The sequence below is a fragment of the Carcharhinus amblyrhynchos genome, chromosome 19 (assembly GCF_965287045.1).
Source record: "Carcharhinus amblyrhynchos chromosome 19, sCarAmb.v2.hapA, whole genome shotgun sequence".
In the NCBI taxonomy this organism is placed as follows: Eukaryota; Metazoa; Chordata; class Chondrichthyes; order Carcharhiniformes; family Carcharhinidae; genus Carcharhinus; species Carcharhinus amblyrhynchos.
Genome location: NC_137342.1, coordinates 6,260,809 through 6,287,880, shown reverse-complemented (window position 1 = coordinate 6,287,880; position 27,072 = coordinate 6,260,809). Strand labels below are relative to the sequence as shown.

At 45.7% G+C, this 27,072-nt stretch overlaps 1 protein-coding gene across 1 annotated transcript in view; it reads left to right on the top strand.

The window, feature by feature from the left end:
- lrmp (lymphoid-restricted membrane protein) overlaps positions 1-27,072 on the top strand; it is a 148,204-nt gene that overhangs the window by 106,506 nt on the left and 14,626 nt on the right. Inside the window, exons 24-34 of the mRNA XM_080207195.1 lie at positions 829-875; positions 982-1,040; positions 1,131-1,262; positions 3,423-3,520; positions 7,787-7,880; positions 13,081-13,117; positions 13,250-13,277; positions 14,968-15,108; positions 15,655-15,783; positions 19,861-20,011; positions 24,232-24,278. Coding sequence (XP_080063321.1) covers positions 829-875; positions 982-1,040; positions 1,131-1,262; positions 3,423-3,520; positions 7,787-7,880; positions 13,081-13,117; positions 13,250-13,277; positions 14,968-15,108; positions 15,655-15,783; positions 19,861-20,011; positions 24,232-24,278 — 963 coding nt within the window. The remainder of the gene's footprint in view (positions 1-828; positions 876-981; positions 1,041-1,130; positions 1,263-3,422; positions 3,521-7,786; positions 7,881-13,080; positions 13,118-13,249; positions 13,278-14,967; positions 15,109-15,654; positions 15,784-19,860; positions 20,012-24,231; positions 24,279-27,072) is intronic.

Here is a 27,072-nt window from a genome sequence, read left to right as displayed (position 1 = left end):
CCCCACCCCATCAAGAACATTCTTTCTGAATTTACCCTGTCTAACCCTATTAGAATTTTATAAAATTCTATGAGATCCCCTTTCGCTCTTCTAAACTCCAATGAATACAGTCTTAGCTGACTTCATCCCTCCTCCTATAACAGACCTGCCATCCCAGGAACAAGCTTAGTAAACCTTCACTGCACTCCCTCTATAGCAAGAACATCCTTACTCAGATAAGGACACCAAAACGGCACACACTATTCCAGACGTGGTCTCATATAATTGCAGCGAAACATCCCTATCCCAATTCTCAAATCCTCTCGCTATGAAGGCCAGCATACTTTCATTTTTTTTAACTATATAAAACAGTTAAGAATTAAGATGCTTCATTTAGTTAGTTGTATTTAAACTGCGTTATTAAATAAAGCTTGTTTTGCTATAAAAGATCTCTAATTTCCCTAAGATCCCTAATGGGGCAGCACGGTGGTTAGAATTGCTGCCGCACAGCGCCAACTTGCTGCCCATTCCCAGTTGCCCTTGAGAATGTGATGATGAGTCACCTTCTTGAACAGTTGTAGTTATTGGGGTGTAGGTACACCCCACAGTGCCGTTAGGGAGGAAATTCCAGGATTTTGACCCAGTGACAGTGAAGGAACGGTGATATATTTCCAAGTCCTGATGATGAGTGGCTTGGAGAGGATCTTCCAGGTGGTATATTCCCAGGTCTCTGCTGTTCCTGTGCTTCTAGATGGAGGACGTGGGTTTGGAGGTGCTGCAAAAGGGATGTTGGTGAGTTCCTACAGTGTGTCTTATCGAAGAAATTTTATATAAGTGCTTTCTTTACAGGCAGCAGCTGGTGAGGACGTGGACAGTTGCGATCTGCTTCAACCCAGGTAAGACTTCGTTACCCGCTAATGGTGTCTTTTATATACAGTGAAATGTTATATCTCTACGTTGTTTGGCATCCAGAAATAATCTTGTAACTGAATCATTTTCCAGTGAACGGCACCAGCTTAACATACCTTGCATTATCGCCCCAGAAAACTCCTCCATGTCCAGTAAGCAACTCCTCACATTGTCAATGTTATTTTAAAGCAGTGGTCAGCCCCTATCGCTCGCGGGTTTAATGTATTGTGTGCTTGGTACAGGGTCCGGTGCACCTCATACTTCCACAAAGCAACCTGACAATGGCTTGCAACTCCAGGAAACGATTAAAACCCTCGGTATAGTTGGTGAACAGCCTGACGATGTGCGTGACATAATTAAAGATGGTGCTTCAGGTAAACCGATCTCGATTTGCATCAGTTTGAATGGTTTCTGTAAGTACTATTTGTTTGTCAGCTTCTTCGGCAGCACGGTGGTTAGCACCGCTGCCTCTCAGCGCCGAGGACCCGGGTTCAATTCCAGCCTTGGGTCACTGTCTGTGTGGAGTTTGCACATTCTCCCCATGTCTGTGTGGGTTTCCTCCGGTTTTCTCCCACAGTAGGTTAGGTAGGTGGCCAGGATAAATTGCCCCTTAGTGTTTGAAGATGTGCAGGTTATGGGGATTGGCCATGCTAAATTGCCCCTTAGTTGTCCTCCCGGTGAGGATTTCATTCAACGGCTGAGATGATGAGAGGTGGCGATAGTGGAGCTAGCACTTTGGGTGTCTGTCACCATCATTTGCCTCCGTGACCTCTTTGACCAGTGAAACATCTGTGGAGTCACACATCATTCCAGAACGCCTTGGCACATCTACAGCAAGGCAGACTGTCCTTGCAGTAATATTTGCATCAGAGACACCCAAGTAACCCACAAAGTGACTTTATCAAAGGTAACCTGTACTCCCAGCCACCTGCAGGAGGTGTTTGTTCGGTGACTGAGGGTGAGCTGGAGGCTAACTAGTGTCTCACTGGGACTGAGATAATCCTGACAGTCTGCCTTGCTGTGGATGTGCCAAGGGGTTCTGGTATGACTGGAGTACTGTGTGCAGTTTTGGTCGCCGCACTTACGCAAGGATATTTTGGCCCTGGAGGGAGTGCAGAGGAGGTTTACTAGGCTGATACCGGAGTTGAGGGGGTTGAGCTATGAGGAGAGGCTGAATAAACTAGGCTTGTACTCGTTAGAGTTTAGAAGAATGAGGGGAGATCTCATTGAGACGTATAAGATGATGAATGGGATGGATAGGATAGAGGTGGAGAGACTCTTCCCGCTCAGAAAGGACAGTAGGACTAGGGGGCACAGCCTCAAGATAAAGGGGGGGCGGTTTAGAACGGAGTTGAGGAGGAACTTCTTCACTCAAAGGGTGGTGAATCTCTGGAATTCTCTGCCCGTTGAAGTGGTGGAGGCTGCCTCGCTAAATATTTTTAAGACGCGGGTTGATGGGTTTTTGATAAGAGAGGGGATTAAGGGTTATGGGGAGAGGGCGGGAAAGTGGAACTGAGCCACGACAGATCAGCCATGATCTTATTGAATGGCGGGGCAGGCTCGAAGGGCTAGATGGCCCACTCCTGCTCCTATTTCTTATGTTCTTGTGTCGTGTGACTCTACAGATGTTGATGACGACAGACACCCAAAGTGCTAGCTCCATTATCCCCTCCTGTCATCATCTCAGCCATTGAATGAAATCCTCACCGGTGATGGTAAATGTGCAGGGGAACAGGGATAGGGCAGGAGGTGGGATTGGGTAAGATTCTTCAGACAGTCAGTGCAGGCTTGATGAGTCAAATGGCCTCCTCCTACACTGTAAGGATTGTATGAATTTTGAATCTACAGACATTATTCCAGCAACCTGTATCCTACCGTTGTAGTAAGTTGAGTACAATTTTCTTTATTTGAGAAAAGAATCTTTAGTGGTTTATAGATATGGTGCCAATCCTCCATGTTTCTGAACTTTGGATTTATGTACCAGCCTGCTTAGTTGTAGAAATGTCAGTGGTTGTATCTGGGAAGGAGGGAGTGGGAGACCCTGTGTCAATCATAATCGCCAACATAGTCTCTTGGCTGGAATTTTCCAGCTGGCAAGATTTTCCAGTCCCATTGATAGTAAACCATTGCCACAGGCTTTCCAGCGTTGGGAGGAGTGGTCAGGGAGAAGGGTGCTTGCATAGAACAGGAAAACCACTTGACAGCATTGAGATCAGAAGACCCAACCATCAGCCAATGGTGGGCTACCTCCATTGCTGCAATATGCGCCACAGGAGGGGCAGCAAGTTCTGCCAGTGGGCTGAATGGCCTGTCGCGTCGATGTTGAGCAGAAAGTGGGCCTTTTCAAAAGGCCCAAGTTCTACTACCAATGTGTCAAATTGGATTGATTCAGACATGGATTGCCAAAGCTTTGAGTTTGTCAGAAACACGAGGTACAAGATTCTTGCCAGGTTGCTTTCCTCAAGAAAAGAACTGTAATGTTTACTTGTGTTGAAGATGACGGTGAAGAATTGACTGAAATTTTATTTCCAAAGGTGGCCCAGTTGCCATGGATACCAGTCAGCTCACCTCCAAGCCTGTTAACTCCAAAAGGGATCAACTCGGGTCGAGAACCAAAGTGAAAATAAACTTGGTATGAAAATATGCTTTTATTAAACCTAACGCCAATCTTCCAAATGTGCAGGTGCTTTGGAACCCCAATATGTTAAAATGAACCCAACTGATTACTGCACGGAATGATACTTGTGTGGTAAATCTATCAACCTGAGCTGGTGTAACATCACGAAAGGCCCTCCCTCCCTCAGATACTTGTCTGTCTCCCTTTTTTTATAAATAGTTAGGAACATAGGAATTAGGAGCAGAGGTGGGCAAATTCAGCCCTTGAAGCCTGCTCCACCAATCAATCAGATAATCATAGAATTATAGAATCCTACAATGCAAAAGGAGGCCACTTGGCCCATCAAATCTACACTGACTACATTTACTTTATCAATCCCTTTTGAAAATTTTATATACTTTGATCAGATTCCCTTGTTTTCGTACCCATCCTTCAATGTCCATCCTCCATTCCTCTTGCCTAACTTCTTTTCCTGTCCAATATCCTTGAGAATCTTGCCTCTCAAATCCTTGTCCAATTTTCCTTCTGTTTTGAATACGTCCAACCCTCTGCTGTCCCTCCCACAGTGTGGAAACCAACAGAACCAAAGGTCTGTGACTACGCTACATCTTCCTCATCCTTCCTACAATCTTTGACATGGTTAAACTTATCATTCCCTTCCAGCTACTTACCTTCAGCTTTCAGGCCTGGGATTTTCCTGTTCTCTCCTCTCTCACCGTCTATCCACTATCTCTGGAGTCACCCAGAGATCTACCCTTGGCGTTTTTCCGACTCGTTGTGTAAGGCCCAAGATTGTATCTCAATAAGCTTGATCGTAAATCCAGCTCCCTCCCTGGCCCCTTCACTGGATCATGCTACACAAAAAGGTTGTTTGGCCACCTTTTGACGTGCTAGCTGTATGTCACATGTATTAATGTACAGTGAAAAGTGTTGCTTCTGGCACACTATATAGACAAAGCATACTGTACATAGAGGAGGAGAAGAGAGTGCAGAATGTAGTGTTACAGTCGTAGCTAGGACGTAGAGAAAGATCAACTTAATACGAGGTAGGTCCATTCAAAAGTCTGACAGCAGCAGGGAAGAAGCTGTTCTTGAGTTGGTGGTTACGTGACCTCAGACTTTTGCATCTTTTTCCTGATGGAAGAGAGAATGTTCAGGGTGTGTGCTGGCTGCATAATTAAGGATCCCACGCTCTCAAAGAGCTAATTAATTGCTGAAAAGAGAGACATTTTTGCTGAATCTTTTTGTCTTGCACTCATCAGGACAAATGCAAGAATACCAAATTTCAGACGGGCATAACATTACACGCTACAGGAGAAAATGGGTGCTGATTGGTTGGCAAGTCAACTCTGACTAAAATGTTGCCACGGGAAAAAGCAATAGGAAATTATAGGCTTCCTAAGCCAATGAACAAAGCACAAAGCCAGATTTGAACATATTCTTCTTGTTTGCAGAGATTGGGTCCTGAGTGTGAATCTATATCTCCTAGCAAATGTACATGAGCTACTTTTGAGTTCAACGGATGACCTTAAATTGGTTGTTTAATGCAGCTATTAACATGGGTTGCACTTGCTGAACAATCCTAATTGCAGAATGTCCACTCCTCTACTCTTTTCCCCATAACCCTGCATACCTCTCCTTTTCAATTATGTATCTAATTCCTTCTTGAAAGGTTCATGGTGGGAGACTTAGGAGGGATGTCCGAGGTAGATTCTTTACTCAGAGTGGTTGGGGTGTGGAATGCACTGCCTGCTGTGATAGTGGAGTCGGACACTTTAGGAACTTTCACGCGGTTATTGGATAGGCACATGGAGCACACCAGAATGATGGGGAGTGGGATAGCTTGATCTTGGGTTCGGACATAGCTCGGCACAACATCGAGGGCCAAAGGGCCTGCACTGTGGCGTACTGTTCTATGAAAGTTACTCCTGAATGTGTCACTGCCGTCATTTTCAGGCAGTGTAGTCCAAATGGACTGTGACTCTGTCCTCTGGTTACTCTGCCTCCTGATGCTTTCAATCCAAGAGTGTCAGAGCAGCATTAATTTACAGGAAGGATGTTGATCTCAGAAGGAGACATTCTGTACATCACACAACATCTGCTCAGACACGTAGCATGTAAAATTAAAGCGTGTGGGATTGGGGGCAGTGTATTAAGATAGATGGAAAGTTGGTAGGCAGACAGGAAACAGAGTAAGAATAAATGGGTCTTCCAAATGGCAGGCAGTGACTGGTGGGGTGCTGCTAGAATCATTGCCAGGACACCAGCTGTACACAATATATATTAATGATTTCGATAAGGAAACTAAGTGTACTCCAAATTTGCAAATGACGCAAAGCTGGGTGGGACGGTGAGCTGTGAGAAGGATACGTGGTTGTTTGTGTGATTTGGACAATCTGAGTGAGTGGGGAAATGCATGGTAGATAGAGTACAACATGGATAAAATGTAAGGTTATTCACTCTTTGGTAGCAAAAATCGGAAGGCAGATTACTATCTGGTTGTAAATTCAGAGAGGCAAACGTACAACGAGACCTGGGTGTCCTCACAGATGTTGAAGGCAAGCGTGCAGGTGCAGCTGGTGGTAAAGCAGGCTAATGGCATGTTGGCCTTTTATATAGAGAGGATTCCAGTACAGGAACAGGACTGTCCTTATGCAATTATAGAGGGCCTTGTTGAGGCCACACCAGTGTGCTATTTTAGGCTCCTTTATCTGAGGAAGGAATGCTCTTGCTTCAGAGGGAGAAGAGCCCAAGTTTTCTGATTCCTGGGACAGCAGGATTGATGTGTGAGGAGAGATTGAGTCAGTTAGGATTGTGTTCACTGGAGTTCAGAGGAAAGGGGTGGGGGGGTCTCATAGAAATCTATAAAACCCTAACGAGATTAGGCAGCGCAAATATGGGAAGGGTGTTCCTGATGGTAGAGGAGTCCGAAATCGGGTGTCTGAGGATACAGAGTAAATAAACCATTTCGAACTGATGGGAGAGTGGTGAGCCTGTGGAATTCTCTATCACAGAGAATAGATGAGGCCAAAACATTGGATGTTTTCAAGTAGGAGTTATTGCCTTTATCAATCGAGGGATTGAGTTTAGGAGTCGGGAGATAATGCTGCAGCTTTATAAGACCCTAGTCAGACCCCACTTGGAGTACTGTGCGCAGTTTTGGTCGCCTCACTACAGGAAGGATGTGGAAGCTATTGAGAGGGTGCCGAGGAGATTTACAAGGATGTTGCCTGGATTGGGTGGCATGCCTTATGAGGATAGGTTGAGGGAGCTAGGTCTTTTCTCCTTAGAGAGACGAAGGATGAGAGGTGACCTGATAGAGGTATATAAGATGTTGAGAGGTATAGATCGGGTGGATTCTTGGAGGCTATTTCCCAGGGCTGAAATGGTCACTACGAGAGGACACAGGTTTAAGGTGTTGGGGAGTTGGTACAGAGGAGATGTCAGGGGTAAGTTTTTCACTGAGTGGCGGGTGAGTGGAATCGGCTGCTGTCGGTGGTGGTGGAGGCAAATTCGATAGGGTCTTTTCAGAGACTTGTGGATGAGTCCATAGGATTGAGAGTTGTAGGTAAGTCTAGTGGGTAGCGATGTAATCGGCGCAACTTGTGGGCTGAAGGGCCTGTTTGTGCTGTAGTTTTTCTATGTTCTATAGCTCTTGGGGCAAAAGGAACCAAAGGGTAACGGGGAGTGGGGGGAGAGACGGGATCAGGCTATTGAGTTGGATGATCAGCAATGATAACGAATGGCAGAGCAGGCTCGAAGGCTCTTGCTCCGATTTTCTATGTGGGGGTCATGATTGGCCACGATGATCATGTATGTGGGAGCAGGCTTGGAGAGCTGAATGGTCTCCTATTTTCTGTTCTTCAGAACATTTCAAATTGTAAGATATTCCTTTGTAAAAATTGGCCCCTAAGCAATCTGAGAAATATTAACAAGCAATAGTGTAACTGTTTCTGTTTTCAGATGTTAGTACTGAAATTTTATCGCATCTTACTAACCCTAGATGCTCAAAATACACGCTTGTTCTGTCTGTCCCTGCACTCACTCCTATACCACTTACTTTCAGCTCCTATTACAGCTCTACTTATCCTTGCATTGAATAGGTAGAGAGCCATTTATTTTACACCTCATTAGATCAGTTGCTGCATCAGTGTAGATCATAGTACAGGGAGCTTTTGTCGTGTTTTCATATCTGTAAAATGATCAGATGAGCTAGTCGTTGTGTATAATAGTCTAGAGCTTAATCTCTAATGTCTCCTTTTTCACTCTTTTTATGCTCAGGAAGCCACACGTGGCTCTGTGGCTGTGGATGAATTGAGCTCCAGTGAATTGCAGGCTAACTATGGTAGTCCAGTCCACACTGTTGACGGTAAGAATTAAACATTAATGTCATTGTGAATCTAACATTTTTTTTTGTTTCAAGAACATAGTGCTCATTTTCAATATACTAAAACACCCCAACCTGCTTCCCAAGAGATTTATTGAGTAGCATTTGATACTGAGAAGGTGACATTAAGACAGGCGACCAAATGCTTGGTTAAAGAGATTTTTTAAAAATGATTAAAGCGTTAAAGCCAAAATTTTTGGATGAAACAAATCTCCTTTCTGCATGAACGTAGTGTATAGAGGATACAACTGAATGAACTATGGCCCCAGGCTCAACCTGGAGGGTTTGACATGGGAACCATTACTGAAATGTGGCTACAAAATGGTCAGGAATGGGAGCTAAATATGAACTCACCAAGACTCCTGAGCATCTTCCAAAATCAGGACCGCTTCCATCTAGAGGGACAATGTCACATGGGAGCACCATCACCTGCAATTTCCACTCCCAGCCATTCACCATCTTGACTTGGAAATATATTGGCCGTTCCTTCACCGTCGCTGGGTCAAAGTCTTGGAGCTCCCTCCCTAACAGCACCGTGGGAGTACACTACATGACTACAACACTTCGAGAAGCTGGCGGTCAGCCCCCTCTTGAAGACAATTGGGAATGGACAATAAACGCTGACCTAGCCGGCAATGCACGCATCCCTTCAATGAGTATTTTAAAGAGTCTGTAGGATGGATAAGGAAAATGGTGAACGATGTGGGTGGCAGACTTGTGATTTGAAGATAAAATCACTTTGAATAGTAACAACAGTTATAATGAGAAATATGTGGGCAATGAAACCTTTTTTTATGGATAGAATTAAGGAATAGAATATCATTTAAGGCTGGAGTAGAAGTGAGCAGGTCCCCAACTGTGAAATGGTAGATTGTATCAATGCAGAGATTAGACCAGTATGTTCTTAATGGATGAATGTAGCTTCCACGTAGATTGTGATAAGGAGACCAGATCATGTCAAAAAGATAGTCAATTTACTTTAGTGTGTCTGGAATTGTTTTCTGCAGCAGCGTGCCATTGAAACAATGGGTTATATTAGATTTAGTTTAACAGTCTTAACCGTGTATGAGCATTTGTTAATAGCGATCATAATAAACTTCTCTTAATAGAGGACAACCTTGCATTCGAAAGGGAAAAATCTGAAATGGCTGCTCATAGTCTAGATGTGGGCAAGACTGACTTTGGTGCGATAAGACAGAGGGACCACAATAAACTGGGCAAATTTGTTAACCTTTCGGAGAGCCAGGGTAATGGGGACTCGGGTTCAAATCCCACCATGGCAAATGTTGAAATTTGACTTCAATAAAAATCTGGAATTAAAAGTTTAATGATGATCATGAAACCGTGCAGGTAGCACAGTGGTTAGCACTGCTGCTTCACAGCTCCAGGGACCTGGGTTCGATTCCCGGCTCGGGTCACTGTCTGTGCGAAGTTTGCACGTTCTCCTCGTGTCTGCGTGGGTTTCCTCCGGGTACTCCGGTTTCCTCCCACAGTCCAAAGATATACGGGTTAGGTTGACCATGCAAAAATTGCCCCTTAGTGTCCTGAGATGCGTAGGTTAGAGGGATTAGTGGGTATAATATGTAGGAATATGGGGGTAGGGCCTGGGTGGGACTGTGGAGAGTGCAGACTCGATGGGCCAAATGGCCTCTTTCTGCACTGTAGCGATTCTAAGTCATTCTAAGAAACCGTTGTCTATTGTTGCAAAAACCCGTCCAGTTTGCTAATGTCCTTTTTAGGGAAGGAAAGATGCCATCCTTACGCAGTCTGGCCTACATGTGACTCCAGAGGTTGTCTCTTAACTGCCCTCTTAAAGGGACAGTTGGGGACCCAACAATAAATGATGGCCCAACCGTGCCCACATCCAATGAAAGAATGGAGATCAAAAAGCCATCTTGAAAATTTTCAGCCCATCTGAGAGAGCCAGCACGGAATTATAAATAAGCAAAATGCTGTGGAAGCTGAAATCTGAAATAATAACAGCGGACACCAGAAAAACTCAGCATCTGTCAGGAGAGAAACAGAGTTAACGTTTTTGAGTCTATAGACTCTTCATCGGAACTATTATCATGTTATTTTGGAGTTATAAATGCCTAAACGTTCTGAGTAAAATAAGAGTGGACATGTGGGCACTGTGTTGTATTTTAAAGTAGAGCCAGTCCTTAGTTAGAGTTGAATTTCTAACAAATCTCTGCAATTTAAATCTCCAGCATTTTGTAGGATCCCTACAGCGCAGATTTGGCCCATTGAGTCTGCACCGACCACAATCCCACCCAGGCCCAATTCTTGTCATCCCACATATTTACTGTTGATCCCTTGACACTAGGGTAAATTTAGCATGACCAATCCACCTAACCCATGTGTCTTTTGGGCTGTGGGAGGAAACTGGAGCACCCGGAGGAAACCCACGCAGACACAGGGAGAATGTGCAGACAGTGACCCGAGGCCAGAATTGAACCTGGGTCCCTGGCACTGAGCGGCAGCAGTGCTAATCACTGTGCCGCCCTGCCTCAGCACAAAAAGGATGTTCCAAAGTCCAGAGTAAAGATTCTTCCACCATTTACACACCAGCATTCAGTGCTATCAAAGAGTATAGCTGAGATTCGAGATGTCACACTCATGCCAGCATTCTAGGATGAAGAGAGATAGTGTGGATGAGATGCTACCTCTGCCATTCCCTGCAGGCAGTCTCCTGAGTGTCTTTCCCCTTGGGGACTCCGATCTGTGATGCCACTTTTAAGGCGTGATCCCTCTACATCTCATTCCTCCACTTCCCCTTTATGTTATTGACCCCGTCACTTCCAGGGTTCCTGGCTGAAGCCCCACTTCTCGGTGCATCGGCTCAGCAAGTGGGAAAACCATCTCCAAAATTAATCCTTGCCCTGTGACTCAGACCCAAGAGCTGCAAAGGCCGTTGTGTGTCAAGGGCGTCTTGCACAAGTCACCACCTTTTTTGCTGGGCGAGTTACTGAAGACGTTCAGTGACACTTCCTGAACCAGAGAGGCAGAATTAAATCACATTGAATCGCATTTAAGTTCTATCTAACTGGGCCAGGGTTATGGGAAGGGTCCTGCCTGGGGGAGAGGAGGGTCCTGCCTGGGAGAGGGCAGTTTGTTGGGTCAGGGTGGGTGTGTGCTCAAACCAAAAATACTGCAGATACTGGAAATCTGAAATAACAAAGTTATGTTGTTTAGTGTCATTTCATTTACAGGAATTCCATACCTGTAATTCCAAAGTATTAGAGAAAGCAAATGGGATGCTGGCTTTTATTTCAAGGAACCTGGAGTGCACAGATCCCTGAAAGTTGGCCCCCAGGTTGATGAGGTTGTTAAGAAAGCGAACGGTGTGTTAGCTTTTATTGGTAGAGGGATTGAATTTCGGAGTCGTGAGGTCATGTTACAACTGTACAAAACTCTGGTGCGGCCGCACTTGGAGTATTGCGTACAGTTCTGGTCGCCGCATTATAAGAAAGATGTGGAGGCATTGGAAAGGGTGCAGAGGAGGTTTACCAGGATGTTGCCTGGTATGGTGGGAAGGTCTGATGAGGAAAGGCTGAGGGGCTTGAGGTTGTTTTCGTTAGAGAGAAGAAGGTTAAGAGGTGACTTAATAGAGGCATATAAAATGATCAGAGGATTAGATAGGGTGGATAATGAGAGCCTTTCTCCTCGGGATGATGATGGCTAACACATAAGAACATAAGAAATAGGAGCAGGAGTCGGCCATCTAGCCCTTCGAGCCTGCCCCGCCATTCAATAAGATCATGGCTGATCTGTCGTGGCTCAGTTTCACATTCCCGCCCTCTCCCCATAACCCTTAATCCCCTCTCTTATCAAAAACCCATCAACCCGCATCTTAAAAATATTTAGCGAGGCAGCCTCCACCACTTCAACGGGCAGAGAATTCCAGAGATTCACCACCCTTTGAGTGAAGAAGTTCCTCCTCAACTCCGTTCTAAACCACCCCCCCCTTTTATCTTGAGGCTGTGCCCCCTAGTCCTATTATCCTTTCTGAGCGGGAAGAGTCTCTCCACCTCTATCCTATCCATCCCGTTCATCATCTTATACGTCTCAATGAGATCTCCCCTCATTCTTCTAAACTCTAACGAGTACAAGCCCAGTTTATTCAGCCTCTCCTCATAGCTCAACCCCCTCAACTCCCCTCAACACGAGGGGACATAGCTTTAAATTAAGGGGTGGTAATTATAGGACGGATGTCAGAGGGTAGTAAGGTTGTGGAATGCCCTGCCTGCAGCAGTTGTGGACTCGCCAACTTTAAGGGCGTTCAAATGGTCAGTGGATAGGCATATGGATAACATTGGAATAGTTTAGGTTAGAGGGTCATTAGATTGGTTCCACTGGTCGGTGCAACATCGAGGGCCTCGGGCCTGTACTGCGCTGTAATGTTCCATGTTCTAAAATAAAGAAGTGTTGCTGCAACTGTACAAACTACCAGTGAGACCACACTCAGAATACTTTGCACAGTTTTGGTCCCCTTATTTAAGGAAATGTGTATTATCATTGCAGACAGCACAGAGGAGGTTTACTGGGATGATCCCGGGAATGGAGGGACTGTCATGTGAGGAAAGACGAAACGGGTTGGGTCTTTACCCCTTGCAGCTCAGAAGAATGACAGGTGACCTGGTTGAAACAGAGAAGATTCTTAGGGGGATAGACAGGGTAAATGTAGGGGGGATGTTTCCACTCATGGGAGAGTGTAGAACCAGAGGACAGAGTCACAGAATAAGATGACGTTCAGTTAAGATGGATTTGAGGAAGAATTTCCTTCTGAGTGGAGAATCTTTGGAACTATTTACATCAGGGGCTGAGTATTTGAACATTTTCAAGGCTGAGATCGATAGGTTTTTAACCGGGCGGAGAATTAAGATAAGGCAGGAAAGTGGACTTGGTGTTAGATCTGCCATGGTCTTATTAAATGGTGGAGCAAGCTTGATGGGCTGAATGGCCTCCTGTTCTTATTTCTTGCAGGCTACAACACTTGGCAAAATGGTATTTCCTTTTTTTTTCTCATTAATACACAAAACGTGGAGGTAATTGTAAATCTTAGTGCTGTGGCATTAACGGGGTTACATTGCAAAGTTTCACCAACAACTTGGCTTAGTTGGTTTCAGTAATTTCTGCGCGATAACAGCCTCAACTGTCTGTCTCTCAACAGCAACCAATCAACCACCCGACTCTAAAAGCCAAGATCTACTCAACTTGCAGAGGTAAGAAATGTGTTATTTTGTTTTTGCGGGTGTTATGATGTTCTGTACGTGTATTTGTAATTCTGGAATATACAAAACTGAAACTCATTGTATATTTTTTTCCACCCTCCCCTACCCTACCCTACCCTACAGTGCCTCAGCGACTGAACAGGAAGTGGAGGTAAATTTGGCATCGCACAGATTATGTATCATTTGGTTTTAGTGTTGGACTCTGTTCGTAAATGGACAGCTCGCAAGTCACCTTCCACAAGTAACACCCCTGCTTGCCCTGTCCTTCCCTCTCGTGTATCTATTTGGAGGGAAAACTGGACCAAAATATGAGTGCGTTGGGGTTGACAAACTTGTTTGGGAATCTCCCAGGAATTGAAGGTTCCTCTGCCAAACCATTGTGGAGAACAAACTGAGGAAAAACCATAAATTCTCAAGGAAAACCCCCAAAAAAAGATTTTCTTAGCATCGTAGAATCCTTCCAGTACAGAAGGAGGCCACTTGACCCATCAAATCTGCACCCACAGCAATGCTATCCTATCCCTGTAACCCCACATACTTACCTTGTTAAATTTACCCTACTTTCGAGGCAGGGGGGGCGGTTGGAATTAGCAAGACCAATCAATTTAACCTGCACAGGTGGCACAGTGGTTAGCACTGCTGCCTCCTAGCACCAGGGACCCGGGTTCGATTCCTAGCTTGGGTGACTGTCTGTTGTGTGGAGTTTGCACATTCTCTCTGTGTCTGTGTGGCTTTCCTCCGGGTGTTCCGGTTTCCTCTCAGTCAAAAATGTGCGGGTTAGGTTGATTGGCCGTGCTAAGTTGCTCCTTAATGTTAGGGAGATATCGTGTGGATTAATAGGGTAAATATATAAGGAAAGGGGGATAGGACCTAGGTGGGACTGCTGTGCAGACTCATAAGAACATAAGAAATAGGAGCAGGAGTCGGCCATCTAGCCCTTCGAGCTTGCCCCGCCATTCAATAAGATCATGGCTGATCTGAAGTGGATCAGTTCCACTTTCCCGCTTTCTCCCCTTAATTCCCCTGTCTATCAGAAACCTATCTACCCGTGACTTAAATATATTTAGCGAGGCAGCCTCCACCACTTCAACGGGCAGAGAATTCCAGAGATTCACCACCCTTTGAGTGAAGAAGTTCCTCCTCAACTCTGTTCTAAACTGCCCCCCACCCCCTTATTTTGAGGGTGTGCCCTCTAATTCTGATGTCCTTTCTAAGCGAGAAGACTCTTCAGGGGTTGAAGGTTCAATTCCTCGATGGGACTCCTCCTGCACGGTAGGGATTCTATTCTGTGATCTTTGGGAGGAGACCAGAGCACCCGAAGGAAAATCGCGCAGGGACGGGGAGAACATGCAAAGTTCACACAGACCAGGCAGGAATTGAACCCAGGCCCTTAGCGCTGTGAGGCCGCAGTGCTAGCCACTGTGTCACTGTACTGCCCTCCTTGAAACGATACTGTCCAAAAATAATGGAAGAAAACTTGCATTTATCTAGCGCCCTCTTCACAATCTCAGGGAATCTCTAATTGCTTCACAGCCAATTTCAGTAAGGTGGCATTGGAGTCGCTGTTGTGCAGTGGGGAGCTGCAGAGAAAGAGGTGGCAGGGTAACAGCGATGTGTCAATGATTGCCTGGCAATGATGATGCGTGACACATCCCTGATAAACCAACTAATATTTTCCTGCTCGGTAATTTCCATAGACTGGGGTGGGAAATAACATAAAGAAACTTTGCAGCACGTATCCAAGCAAGTGGTCTTGGTGTGTTGAAGCACGCGTTCGCACTCCTTCAATACACACACGTATTTCTCTGTTTTTTAACGTTGACGTCTCTTTTTAAATACAGGCTGAATTTCTCCGCTTCTCGTTAGCTTTCAAATGTGACGTGTTCACTCTGGATAAGCGATTACGCCTGGAGGAAAGATCCAGAGATTTGGCCGAAACAAATTTGAGAAAAGAGATTGAGAAATGTCAACAAATGTTGCAGGTTAGCACCCGGCTCATTGACTGAAGTGTGTTTTAATTTCCCTTCTCCCTCCTCACCCCCAAAACAACACAGGCAAAATTACAGTGCATGCTATACTTATTTTTATTTTTTTGTCTGATCACTGTGGTGGGATTAAAACGACCCGGCAAAATTTAGCAATTTCCTTGCCTTCCCAAGTTATACACATCTCCCATTTTAATCTCCCCAAACAAGGAAAATCGGAGCAAGTTCCAGCACAATGCCGTGACCAATTAAAGTCGACTTGCTAACCGATCAGCACACGTTTCCTGGAGTATAAATTGTTGTGTTCCTTGGAAATTTGGTATTCTTGCATTTGTCCTGATGAGTGCAAGATGAAAAACTTTGGCAACACGTCCCCCTTTTCAACAAGATTCAAGTTCGGTATAACCAAGTGACTGATTAGAGGAATAATTCCTTAGAACAAACTCTTGCTACCTCTTCCTTTTTACCATCACTTTTCTGTCCCATTCTCTTCCCCCACACTCCTCTTATCTCATCTCATTCACCTTTTTCTGTTCCCGACAGACGGTGAAGCCTCTGTGTGAAGAACAGTCGCTGGAGGCCTTTGAGAAACTGGAAAAAAGTCTGGCGATGCTCATGCAGATCACCAGCAGAGTGGCTAGCAGAGCGGAAATGCTCGGGGCCATTCACCAGGTGAACGTGGGCTGGATAAAACCTTTAGTCTCAGGGGTGCTTGTGCTCCAAATAAGGAAAATTTACGTGTTTTGCTTTTCAAACTCAAAAGATGCCGTTCTACTTGTCGCCCAGAATTCTGAGTTTAAGCGAATGCTAATAATCCCCCATCGGAGAGGCAACCTGAAAGGTAATGGGAAGCTACAAGGGGCATAAAAATGAAGAGAAGGTGGAGAGGAGGAAGAGAGAATGGGGAGCACCCCAAGGCAGTGCAGAGGATTTTAATACTTATTATTCATCTAACTAGAGACATAGCCTGGATTTTAGCCTGGGTGGGGGGGGGCACATCTCATGCAGGTACGGAGAGAGGCGTACCATCTTGAGGTCTAAAGTGTGGGTTTTCCGGCCACCAAGGTTGACGGGCTCCTGTCATGTCAGGTGAGGGTATCCTGCAGCACAAAGACACAGTCAAAGTGGTCTGCTGTGAGCTGGGGAGTGGGTGGCCTGATTACAGGGTATGGGAGCAGACAGATCTCAGCGAGGAGGTACACAAGTGTTGTTGCTCCCCCCTTGCTCACAAACAAGGCCTGAGGGCTAACAGCAGAACATGTCCAAAGATGCGCGGGTTAGGTTGATTGGCCGTGCTAAGAAATTGTCCCTTAGTGTCCAGGGATGTGTAGGTTAGAGGGATTAGTGAGTATAATATGTAGGGATATGGGGGTAGGGTCTGGATGGGATTGTGTTCGGTACAGACTCGATGGGCTGAAGGGCCTCTTTCTGCACTGTAGGGTTCTATGATTCTATGTTTGCATCATTATAAGTGACGATGTGCCACACAAGTGCCAGGCAATGACCATTTTCAACAAGAGATAGTCAAATCATTGCCCCTTGACAATTAATGGCATTACCATTGCTGGATTTCTCCCTATCGTCACCATCCTGGGGGTTGCCATAAACTGAACTGGGTGAGCTATACAAATATTGTGACTACAAGGGCAGGTCAGAGGCTAAGAATTCTACAGTTAGTAACTCACCTCCTGACCTTCCAAAGCTGGTCCACCAACTACAAAGCACAAGTCAAGAGTGTGATGGAATTCTCTCCATTTGCCTGGTTGAGTGCAGCTCCAACAACATTCGAGAAGCTCGACACCAAGCAGGACAAAGTAGCCTACCTGATCAGCTCTCCATCTATCAAGCTGAACGCTCACTCCCTTCACCATTAATACATAGTAGCGGCAGTGAGTACCATCTACAAGAGGCACTGCAGCAACTCACCATGGCTCCTTCAACAGCACCTTCCAAATCCATGCCCTCTACCATCTACAGGGACATGGGCAGCAGGTATGCAGGAACGCCACACTTGCAAGTTCCTCTCAAAGTCACTCACCTCTCTGACTTGTCATTCCTTCACTGTCACTGGGTCAAAATCCTAGAACAGCTTCCCTAACTGCACTGTGGGTGTACCTACAGCACAGTGGATGTACCTGCACCTGCAGCAGTTCAAGAGGGTGCTTTGCCACCACAAGCTCATGGGCAATTAGGGATGGGCAATCAATGCTGCCCAATCCAGTGAGTCTCTCATCCCCTGAAAGATTTAGGGTAAATTTCACTGACCAGCCCACCCCTGCTGATCAGGTTGGTAGGCAGAGTCTCATCCCGACAGTATTTATACCAGAGGTGGACAGTGAGTTGGATTCTCGTTTCAGAATTTTGGAATCTTAACTTCCTACCCAATCTAGTCATTCTTGGGAAATGACGTTTATCTGTGTGTACAAACAGCTCAGGTGGTTGTTATCGCCCCTTTTTCAGTTATTTGAGGACTGAATCACATCTATCCTATTTAATAAGAGAATGGGTTGATTTGAAAAGCATGATTTTAATAACAAAACATCCATATTTGCTCCCATTCCGTGTCCGAATGGGAAAATGATAGTTATGTTGTGTGTCTGAAACCAGATGATGTATTTCTGATAATGTATTACTGAGTTAACCTTCTTGTGAAAGGGTTTTTTTTTAATTCATTCACGGGACATGGGCATCGGTGCCTGGCCAGCATTTATTGCCCATCTCTACTCGCCCTTGAGAAGGTGGTGGCGAGCTGCCTTCTTGAACCGCTGAAGTCCCCCTGTGCTGTGGGTCTTTGTTGAGACTCTGTAGTGATTGATACAACTGAGAGGCTGGCTGGGCTATTTCACAGGGCAGTTGAGAGTCAGTCACATTGCTGTGGATCTGGAGTCACATGTAGGCCAGACCGGGTAAGGACGGCAGATTTCCTTCCCTAAAAGACATTAGTGAACCAGATGGGTTTTTCCAACAATTGACAATGGTTTCGTGGTCATCAGTGATTCTTAATTCCAGACTTTTTTTTTAATTGAATTCAAATTCCATCATCTGCTATGGTGGGATTCGAATCCAGGTCCCCAGAATATTAGCTGAGTTTCTAGATCAATAATCTAGCAATAAACCACTAGGCTATTCCCACAACTTGAAGTGGAGATGTAATTTACTTGAATGCACTAGACCAGAAGTGGAGCAGCATTGTCAGAAGGACCAAACCAGGATGTTAGAGGTCTTATTCGATGTGCTGTTTATATCGCAAGGCGCTATGCTGGTAGGTATGTCCCACCCACCTACATTGGCACCAAGTGTAGGCATCTGTTCAAAGGGAGTTTGCACATATTCAGTCCCATCAGTTTTGCCCATATCCTCTCAAATCCAAAAAAGTGCTGACCATGATGTGTGATGGTCTCAAATTTATAACCATGATTGTTTCTGATTGATCCTTTGCCCATGTCTCAAGTGACACTGAGGGTTATTTAAGGAGCTGGAAATGGGCAAACTGCCAGTAGCCATGTATCTCCCTCACTTAACGGGAAAGGCATTCATTTGTGTGTCTAGAATGGTGAATGCCTCTCTGAACTAAGAATTAATGTGTGGTATTAGTATCTATAAACTCCACTATCGACTTTCCGGGTGTTACCATTGACCAGAAACTCAACTGGACTAACCATATAAACAGTGGCTAGGAATCCTATGATGAGTAACTCACCTCCTGACTCCCTACAGCCTGTCCACTATACACAAGGCAGGAGTGCGATGGATTACTCTCCGCTTGTCTAGATGAGTGCAGCTCCAACAGCGTTGGAGAAGCTCAGCTACATCCAGGACAATGAGTAAAACATCCAATGGATAGAGTGAGGTCTTAACCTAGCAATGGGTGATGGTGGCAAATATTTTCCTGCTGTCACTTTGGGCTGAGTGACATCCCCCTTCCCTGAGACATAAAGGCCGGAATTTTACAGGCACGCCCATCCTGATCCCGGGGGCAGGCGAGGCTCGGAGAACGGCCTCAGGTGGGATCGTACGAACCTTGGGCTGATGTGATCAAGAAGGTGAATGGGATGCTGGCCTTTATAGCGAGGGGGATAGAATATAAAAGCAGGGAGGTCTTGCTGCAACTGTACAGGGCACTGGTGAGGCCGCAGGTCGCCGCACTTGCGCAAGGATATTTTGGCCTTGGAGGGATTGCAGAGGAGGTTCACTAGGCTGATACCGGAGATGAGAGGGTAGGACTATGAAGGGAGACTAAATAGACTGGGTCTGTACTCGTTGGAGTTTAGAAGGATGAGTGGGGATCTTATAGAGACATATAACATAATGAAAGGGATGGATAGGGTAGAGGTAGAGATTCTTCCCGCTTAGTAAGGATCGCAGGACTAGAGGGCTCAAGATAAAGGGGGGAGCAGTTTAAAACGGAGTTGAGGAGGAACTTCTTCACTCAAAGGGTGGTAATTCTCTGCCCGTTGAAGTGGTGGAGGCTACCTCGCTGAATATATTTAAGTCACGGGTAGATAGGTTTCTGATAGACAGGGGAATTAAGGGGAGAAAGCAGGAAAGTGGAACTGATCCACGACAGATCAGCCATGATCTTATTGAATGGCGGGGCAGGCTCGAGGGGCTGGATGGCCTACTCCTGCTCCTATTTCTGATGTGCCAGTAAAATTCCGCCCAAACTGAGGTTGAGCTTGTGACGTTCTAATTTTAAATCTATTGAGTGACCCCCGCACTGAAAGTTGGAACTTTTGTTTTGCTCGTTAGGAGACTCGAGTCAGTAAGGCTGTTGAGGTTATGATCCAGTATGTTGAAAACCTGAAGCGTATGTATGTGAAAGAACACACGGAACTGGAAGAAATGAAGCAACTTCTACTTCAGAATGACAAAGCCAGTAGTTCATTCGGAGAAAACCGAGGTAATTGTTCGTTTGGAGTTTGAATAATTACAACTTCTAGACGTGCCAGGCAAGTCATTTCCAGTCACTGTTTATTCTAATGTTGGAACCACCCATATTAACAGAGTTCAGCAGGAACTGTCTTTTCATGTTCGTAGCGGGCTGTGATGTTGGACCATTGTTTGGGAGTCATGGGTTCAAAGATCCTTCTGTTTTTTGGCATTGAGCTGGTCTGACAAATCATCTTTCTATCTTCTAGAGACACAAACTGCTGGGTTCAGTTTATTAAACATGCCTCTGTGGCTTGTGGACAGTCAAAAACAACTTGAGCTTGTAAAAATAGTTGGGGGGGAGAGAGAGACAGAGAGACACCCCAACAGACTTCACACCATCGCAAAATGAATTTTACTGGCTGGAAATCGCTGACCAAGTTTTAAAAAGGATTAAAATAGCAAACCTGTTAATGCAGCCAAGTGCCGGACGATTCTTCTAATTTTGTCAAACACAGAATGATCTCCAGTCTCTCGAAAGCTCTTTGCTAAATAAGCCCAGGTGGCGTGTTCTTCCTTTAAATGGACACGTGGAGACAAAACCATCTGTGGAATTTACACATCTTCTATTGTCTATATGGTCTCACTGAAACTCCAAATCTATAGACCCCCAGACTTACTGACCAGAATTTTCTCTCTCTCTCTCTGTGTGTGTCTCTCTCTCTCTCTACCTCCTGTCTGTCTGTCTCCCTCCCTCCCTTTTTTTGTGTGTGTGTGTGTGTGTGTGTGTGTGTGTGTGTGTCTGTCTGTCTGTCTGTCTATCTGCCCCTCCCTCCCTCTCTGTCTCTATCCACCCCCCGTCTGTCTGTCTCTATTCCTCTGTCTGTCTCTATCCCTCCCTCCCTCCCTCCCCTCCCTGTCTGTCTGTCTGTCTCTATCGCTCCCTCCCTGTCTGTCTGTCTCAACAAACAAAAGAACAAAAACAGCCCGGGAAACAGGCCCTTCGGCCCAACGAGCCCACGCCGCCATTTTAACATTACCAGTCCCCCCTCCACCCATGACCCTTATCTATGTTTATGGCATTCCACATTGAGGGGAGACTAATTTAGGGACAATTTATTACCTCCAATCAGCCTAAGAGCACATGTTTGGGGTGTGGGAGGAAACCGGAGCACCCGGAGAAAACCCACGCAAGCACGGGGAGAATGCGCAAACTCCCACAGACACCGGCCCAAATCCATGTGTCTGCACAGCAATCAGTGATAGTCACTGAGCTGTCGTCTTGCCCAGTATCTGGTCCAGTTCAGGCACACACTAACAACATGAAGTCCTAGGCTATTCTCGAACATCCAAGAGCAGCCCCAGTACGACCCATCGCGTGTATGCCCCTCGTTGGACAACAAGGCGGACCGACTTAAAACCTGTGAATGAAAAGAGAAAAACATTATTATCATTCCACATCCTTTTACATTACCAGGGACGTCCCAATGCTAATGGACCTTACTTAAAACAATCTCCTATATCCTCCCATCTCCAACCCACTCATGTGCCTGTCTAAGTTACTCTTAAACAACTCCAGCGTGCCTGCCTCCACCACCTTGCTTGGCAGAGCATTCCATACCCCCACTACCCTCTGTGTGAAAAACCTCCCTCTAATATCCGTGTTATACCTCTCCCCCCACACCCTAAGCCCGTGGCCCCTCGTACTGTGTGCCTCTAACATAGGAAATAGCTTACCACTGTTTACTCTATCTGTACCCTTCATAATCTTATATACCTCTATTAGACCTCCCCTCAGTCGCTGTCTTTCAAGGGAAAACAGCCCCAATTTGTTCAATCTTTCCTCATAACCCAGTCCTTCCATACCAGGCAACATCCTGGTAAACCTCCTCTGCACTCCAGAGTCTCCACGTCCTTCCGGTAGTAAGGTGACCAGAACTGGATGCAGTACTCCAAATGAGGCCTAACCAACGTTCTATACAACTGCAACATTAGACTCCAGCTCTTATACGCTATACCCCTTCCTATAAAGGCTAACATACCATAAGCTTTCCTCACAACCTTCTCCACTTGTACTGCCACCTTCAAAGACTTGTGCACTTGCACCCCCAGGTCCCGCTGTGTTTCTATACTCTTTATAAGCTTACCCTTTATCATATAACTCCCCCCTAAATTATTCCGGCCAAAATGCATCACCTCACATTTATCTGGATTAAACTCCATTTGCCATGTATCTGCCCAATCAACCAGCCTATCAATATCCCACTGTATTGCCAGACACTGCTGCTCACTGCCCGCCAATCCAGCCACCTTGGTGTTATCTGCAAATTTGCTGATCGCACCACTTACTCCCTCTTCCAAGTCATTTATATACACTACAAAAAGAAGAGGTCCCAGTACCGAGCCCTGCGGCACACCACTAGTGACAGACCTCCAGCTAGAAAAGGACCCTTCCACCACTACTCTCTGTCTCCTCTTACCAAGCCAGTTCTCAACCCATCTAGATACCTGACCACATATCCCATGAGCTTTAATCTTCTGTACCAACCTACCATGAGGGACTTTGTCAAACGCCTTACTGAAATCCATATAGACGACATCAACGGCTCATCCTTCATCAACCGTTTTTGTCACCTCCTCAAAAAATTCTACCAGATTCGTAAGACAAGACTTTCCCTTTACAAAGCCATGCTACGTATCCCTAATCAGATCGCAGCGCTCTAAGTGCTCAAACATCCTATCCCTAAGAAGCTTCTCCATCAACTTGCCTACCACTGACGTCAAACTTACCAGGGTTATCCCTCCTACCCTTTTTAAAGAATGGTACCACGTTTACTATCCTCCAGTCCTCTGGGGTCTGTCGTCTGTCTGTCTGTCTGTCTTTCCTCACAGACCATCCAGATTAGGAATTATATTCCAGTTTCTCATCACTTGGCTAGCTTCAGAACTTTCTCATTCCAGCCCTAATTCTAATCCCGTTCCAGCTCCCAATTTCGCCCTAATCCCAAACCTAAACCTGTCTACAATTTTAATCCCAGTCCGAATCCTACCTCCAATTTTAAATCACAATCCCAAACCTCATCTCGGTTTCTCCGAATCCCAACTCTAAAAACAATCCTGATGCAAATACCGCCATTAGTCTCATTTCTCCAATGTGTCCCACACCGACCCCCTATCCATCTTACTCCCAATTCCAGTCCTGAATGAAATGAAGACTCCTTGGGATCCAGAAACACAAATATAATTTACTAAATGAAGAATCCTGCAAGTTCCCAGACTTAGAGACTTGCTTGTGAATGGATCAAGTCAATCGCAGAGATACAATATGGGGTTAAAGCACAACGCGATTTCTAATTGGCAGATTCATTGGAAAGGATCTTTTTAGAATCCCGTTTCAGGATATCGAAGTCACCTGAGGCCAATATTTATTGCCCATTCCTAGCTGTCCTGAGAAAGCTACATTGATTACGCAGCACAAATGGTCACAGCCAGTTTGTGTTGGAAAGGTGGCGCTGAGGCACTGCCTAGAACCACTGCAGTCATTCTGGTGTTTGCTGTTTGGCAGGATTCGGATACACTGGTCACCGGGCGTGCCAGGGCCAGAATTGGGGGTAAGATGGATGGGGGTCGGTGTGGGACACGTCGGAGAAATGAGACTAAAGGTGGTATTTGCATCAGGATTGTTTTTAGAGTTGGGATTCGGAGAAACCGAGATGAGGTTTGGGATTGTGATTTAAAATTAGAGGTAGGATTCAGACTGGGATTAAAATTGTAGACAGGTTTAGGTTTGGGATTAGGGTGAAATTGGGAGCTGGAATGGGATTAGAATTAGGGCTGGAATGAGAATGAAACTTATGAGGTTGGCCAAGTGAGGAGAAACTGGAATGTAATTCCTAATCTGGATGGTGTGTGGGGAGAAATTGGTGGTGATGCTGTTTCCTTGCATAGAAGTTTCCCATTTCACTATACTGTGTCAAATTGAGCAGTGTATACGGTAAACAGGCATTCTTTGTACTTTCAATATAGAGTATTGTGTGTTACAATAACCCATTGAAGCTCTCTTACAACAACTGATGAAAACCACCTTGTTCCAAGATCCGATTGAAACTACAAATCTGAACTAAAATAATCCAATGCTCGAGCAGTATTGGATTTCGTGACCATAAGAAGGGAATAGCCATTTTAATGAAAAGCTTAAGGAACTTTGTTCCTTAACAATATCATTTGAAAACAATATCATTTGTTTTTCAGATGAACTGCGAAGTAAGAAGTTCCTTCCTGTACAGACATTTGGCAGAGTAAGTGTTTGGCCGCAGGGCTGTTTGTGCTGTAGTGTTCTATGTTTGAAGTGGATGTATATGGCATTGCCCAAAGCAGCTGTACCAATGTGAAGATCGAGATCTCTCGAAGACCCTGAATGCTCTTGGGCTCAGTCATACAAATGCATCAGACCAGAAAGGAGTCTCGGTGACTGGTTGATTTGTAGAATCTCGCAGCACAGCAAGAGGCCATTCAGCCCCTCGTATCTGTGCAGTTATCTTGAAAGAACTATCCCATCAGTGCCACGACCCACACTTTCTCTCCAGCCCTGCAATGTTTTTCTGTGATTTCTCTGTTGGAAATGGTAGCCAACTCGGGTGGTCACTAACTGAACTCAAGGAGACCAGACTCCAGACCAGCTGAAAACCACACTGACCAGTATAAGAACAGACAGTGGCTACCCTACAGCCAGCACGCCTGCATCATCCTGATTTGCACATCTCCTGGTCAATGATCCCAGTCAGTCATGAGTATTGATACTGACCGTGTGTATACACACACACACACAAAAGAAAGATTAGGGAATCTGTTTGAGAAGCTAATGATCAGGAATGTCGGAGGACTGTTGCTCCATCCTTTGTGCCAGTGTCAATACTTAGATCATAGAATAGAATCATAGAACCCTACAGTGTAGAAAGAGGCCCTTCGGCCCATCGAGTCTGCGCTGAACACAATCTCACCCAGGCCCTACCTACATATCCCTACATATTATACCCACTAATCCCTCTAACCTGGATACTAAGGGGCAATTTCTTAGCATGGCCAATCAACCTAACCCACATATCTTTGGAGTGTGGGAGGAAACCGGCGTACCCTGAGGAAACCCACACAGACATGAGGAGAATGTGCAAACTCCATACAGACAGTGACCCAGGCCAGGAATCGAACCCAGGACCCTGGAGCTGTGAAGCAGCAGTACTAACCACTGTGCTACCGTGCGCTGCTTTAACTTGTAGTTAAAATTTTTGGAGTGTTTGAGTTTACAATGGTTTGCTGTACTGAGTGCAACAACAGGAGAACCCTGGTGATAAAATAGCATATACTTGAAGAATGAACCAATTTTCATTTATATAGTGCTGGTCATAACCTCCCGATATCCCAGAGCTGATATAAATCCCTTCTATAACATAGTCATGTTGTAACATGGGGAATGTTTAAATCATTCTTTCTACATTCTCAGGCAGTGAGCTCCAGCTACATCAAGCTTAAAGAGGTTTATTTAAAGTTTTAAAGTTCTTTTATGTGTCACAAGTAGGCTTGCATTAACACTGCAATGAAGTTACTGTGAAAATCCCCTGGTCGCCACACTCTGGCGCCTGTTCGGGTACACTGAGGGAGAATTTAGCATGGTCAATGCACCTAACCAGTACGTCTTTCAGACTGTGAGAGGAAACCCACGCAGACATGGGAAGAATGTGCAGTCACCGCAGTGACAGTGACTCGAGCTGGGGATCAAACCTGGATCCCTGGCACCGTGAGGCTGTGTCGACAGGCGTGATCTTCTCGGAGATCCTCTCCACTTGGAGCCGGCAGTTTGTCAATGGTAGCCACGGTGTGGAGATGCCGGCGTTGGACTGGGGTAAACACAGTAAGAAGTCTCTCAACGCCAGGATAAAGTCCAACAGGTTTATTTGGGCAGCGCTAACAAATAAACCTGTCGGACTTTAACTTGGCGTTGTGAGATTTCTTACTATGTTTACCCCAGTCTGATACTGGCACCTCCATATCTCATGGCAGTGCTAACCACTGTGCCACAGGGAGGTTAAAAGTATCATCTGAAATCGAAACAAAACACTGCAAAAACTCCGGAGGTCTGGCAGCATCTGTGGAGAGGGAAATACAATTGATGTTTCGAGTCCAAATGACTCGTCCATCATCCCATTTGTAGAAGAGGTCTTTGGACTTGAAATACTAACTGTGTTTCACTCTCCACAGGTGCTGCCGAACCTAGAGTTTATTCAGCATTTTCTGTTGTGATGGGGAGAATGTCTGGGAAAAGAAGCACTCTGATTCTGGGCACCTTTCCACCCCCTGCAGATTCACACATTGTAAAGCCAATTGTAGTGGGATGGCATGCTGGCACAGTGGTTAGCACTGCTGCCTCACAACGCCAGGGACCTGGGTTCGATTCCCAGCTTAGGTCACTGTCTGTGAGGAGTTTGCACATTCTCCCCATGTCTGCATGGGTTTCCTCCCACACTCCAAAAATGTGCAGGTTAGGTTGATTGGCCGTGCTAAATTGCCCCTTAGTGTCCAGGGATGCGTAGGTTAGAGGGATTAGTGGAATAAATATGTGAGGTGATGTGGACGGGGGTTGGGTGGGATTGTTGTTGGTGCAGAGTCAATGGGCTGAATGGTCGCCTTCTGCACTGTAGGGATTCTAGAAAATTCTGCAGAATCCAGACAGGTGGTCAAGGTAGTTCTGGGTCAAGGTACTGGGGTTGTTCTCCCTGGAAAGACGGAGAATGAGGGGAGACCTAATAGAGGTGTATAGATAGGGTGAACAGTGGGAAGCTTTTTCCCAGGTTGGATGCGAAAATCACGAGGGGTCACAGGCTGAAGGTGAGGTGTGGGGGGGGGGGGTGGCGGTGCGAGGTACGGCTCAGATGTTAGAGGGATGTTTTTCAGACAGAGGGCTCTGGGGGCCTGGAATGCATTGCCAAGTGGGGTAGGGGAGGCAGACACGCTGGGGTTGTTTGGCTTGTAGGGCCGAATGGCCTGTTTCCTGAGCTGTGCTGTTCTTTGTAGTGAATGGAAGTAATAAAATGGCAA